Source organism: Aplysia californica, unplaced genomic scaffold, assembly GCF_000002075.1.
Source record: "Aplysia californica isolate F4 #8 unplaced genomic scaffold, AplCal3.0 scaffold00030, whole genome shotgun sequence".
Lineage (NCBI taxonomy): Eukaryota > Metazoa > Mollusca > Gastropoda > Aplysiida > Aplysiidae > Aplysia > Aplysia californica.
This window is the reverse complement of record NW_004797300.1, coordinates 384,157-385,527: the sequence shown is the minus strand read 5'-3', so window position 1 is coordinate 385,527 and position 1,371 is coordinate 384,157. Positions and strand designations below refer to the sequence as shown.

The 1,371-nt window shown below is 40.1% G+C and overlaps 1 protein-coding gene across 1 annotated transcript in view; it reads left to right on the top strand.

Annotated features, from left to right (window-relative positions):
* The window catches only part of LOC101863239 (multidrug resistance-associated protein 1), a gene marked incomplete in the record, with an annotated part of 65,654 nt that overhangs the window by 20,457 nt on the left and 43,826 nt on the right, over positions 1 to 1,371 (top strand). Inside the window, 1 exon segment of the mRNA XM_013091192.2 lies at positions 1,215 to 1,340. Coding sequence (XP_012946646.1) covers positions 1,215 to 1,340 — 126 coding nt within the window.

The window sequence follows — 1,371 nt, the reverse complement described above, 5'->3', positions numbered from 1 at the left end:
ACCTTGTGCCGTTGAAGCGAGGGAGGTGAGCAGAGTAAGCCTGATTCCCATTAAAGTGTTTTCTGTTGACACCCACCCCTTGGCGCTCATATGACCTTATGCAGTTACGAACCCCGTAGAACCCTCTACTTTAAAAAAAAAGACGCTTATGTATGATTTTGAAGAAAACCAATTTTGTTTTGTATGCCTCCTGACTTTATAAAATTAAGATGATTCTATTAATTGCACAATAATTGACATTTACCAAGTCATAGTACACTAAAGAAAACTCCCGGTACCTGAGATACACAGAAGAAAGTAAATACGTAATTTTACAATATATGTATAACCTTCTGTAAACAAAACTCAAAGATGATGCTTGTTATGTGACATAAATACAAAAAGAATAAGAAAAAGGTCCCCTCCCCCCCCCTTTCCCTCTTCTCCCCTACCTCTATAACTTTCTGTACTGATATGGCCTATTAGTGTTGCAAATGACGTAAACAGCTCCTAACCGTACAACTCTTTAAAAAACTTAACTAAACACATAATATTAATCAAAAGAAAATGATAGGTATTTTCTTGCAAATTTTTATGCCTTCTAAACTCACCTACTCCCCCCCTTCACCTCTCCCTCGACCCCGTTTTCCCCTACCCCTTCACCTCCCCCTCCACCCCGTTTCCCCCATCTCTCTCTCATCTCTTCCCCATCTCCCAATCATCTCTCCCTCAACTTTTCCTCGTCTCTCCCTCTGTCTCTCCCTCATCTTCTCCCTCCCCCTCCTCCCCGCCCTCTATCATCACACCCCCTTTCCACGTAAATTGTCAGATCACGCAACAGCAGATGTACCTTTAAAAAAAAAGAAAAAAAAGAAAAAAAAAGAAAGATATAAAAGGCATTTTTTACAATCCAGCATAAGGCTGTTGTCCGAATAAACATACATGTGTATTGCTCTTTAGAGTATGTATCTATAGAGCTCCAAAGGTCTTGTAACTAAATTCCTGCATGTGGTTGAATGATGCATCTGATGTGATACGTACATTTTTTTCAGCTTTACTTCTCTTTTCATATTGAATTTTACTGAGAGTAATATATAATTTAAATTTAATGTATTCTTACACGTGTTTTTACGGTCTTTTACAGCCACGAAAAATTCCCCTCTGGGATAATAAAGTGTTATCTTAAATCTTAAATCTTAAATCTATATTCTTTCATCTATCTCTGCCCTGACCAGTTCATCTGCCTGCTGTTGACAGTACTGACGCTGCTGCAGGTCTTCGTCACAATTCAGAACGAGAACCACGAGACGGCTCCGCGCAACGCTCTCTATGTGTCCTGCTCTGTGCTGGCTGCCACTTATGTGAGTCCTCATGGTCGGCCTCAATTTGGGG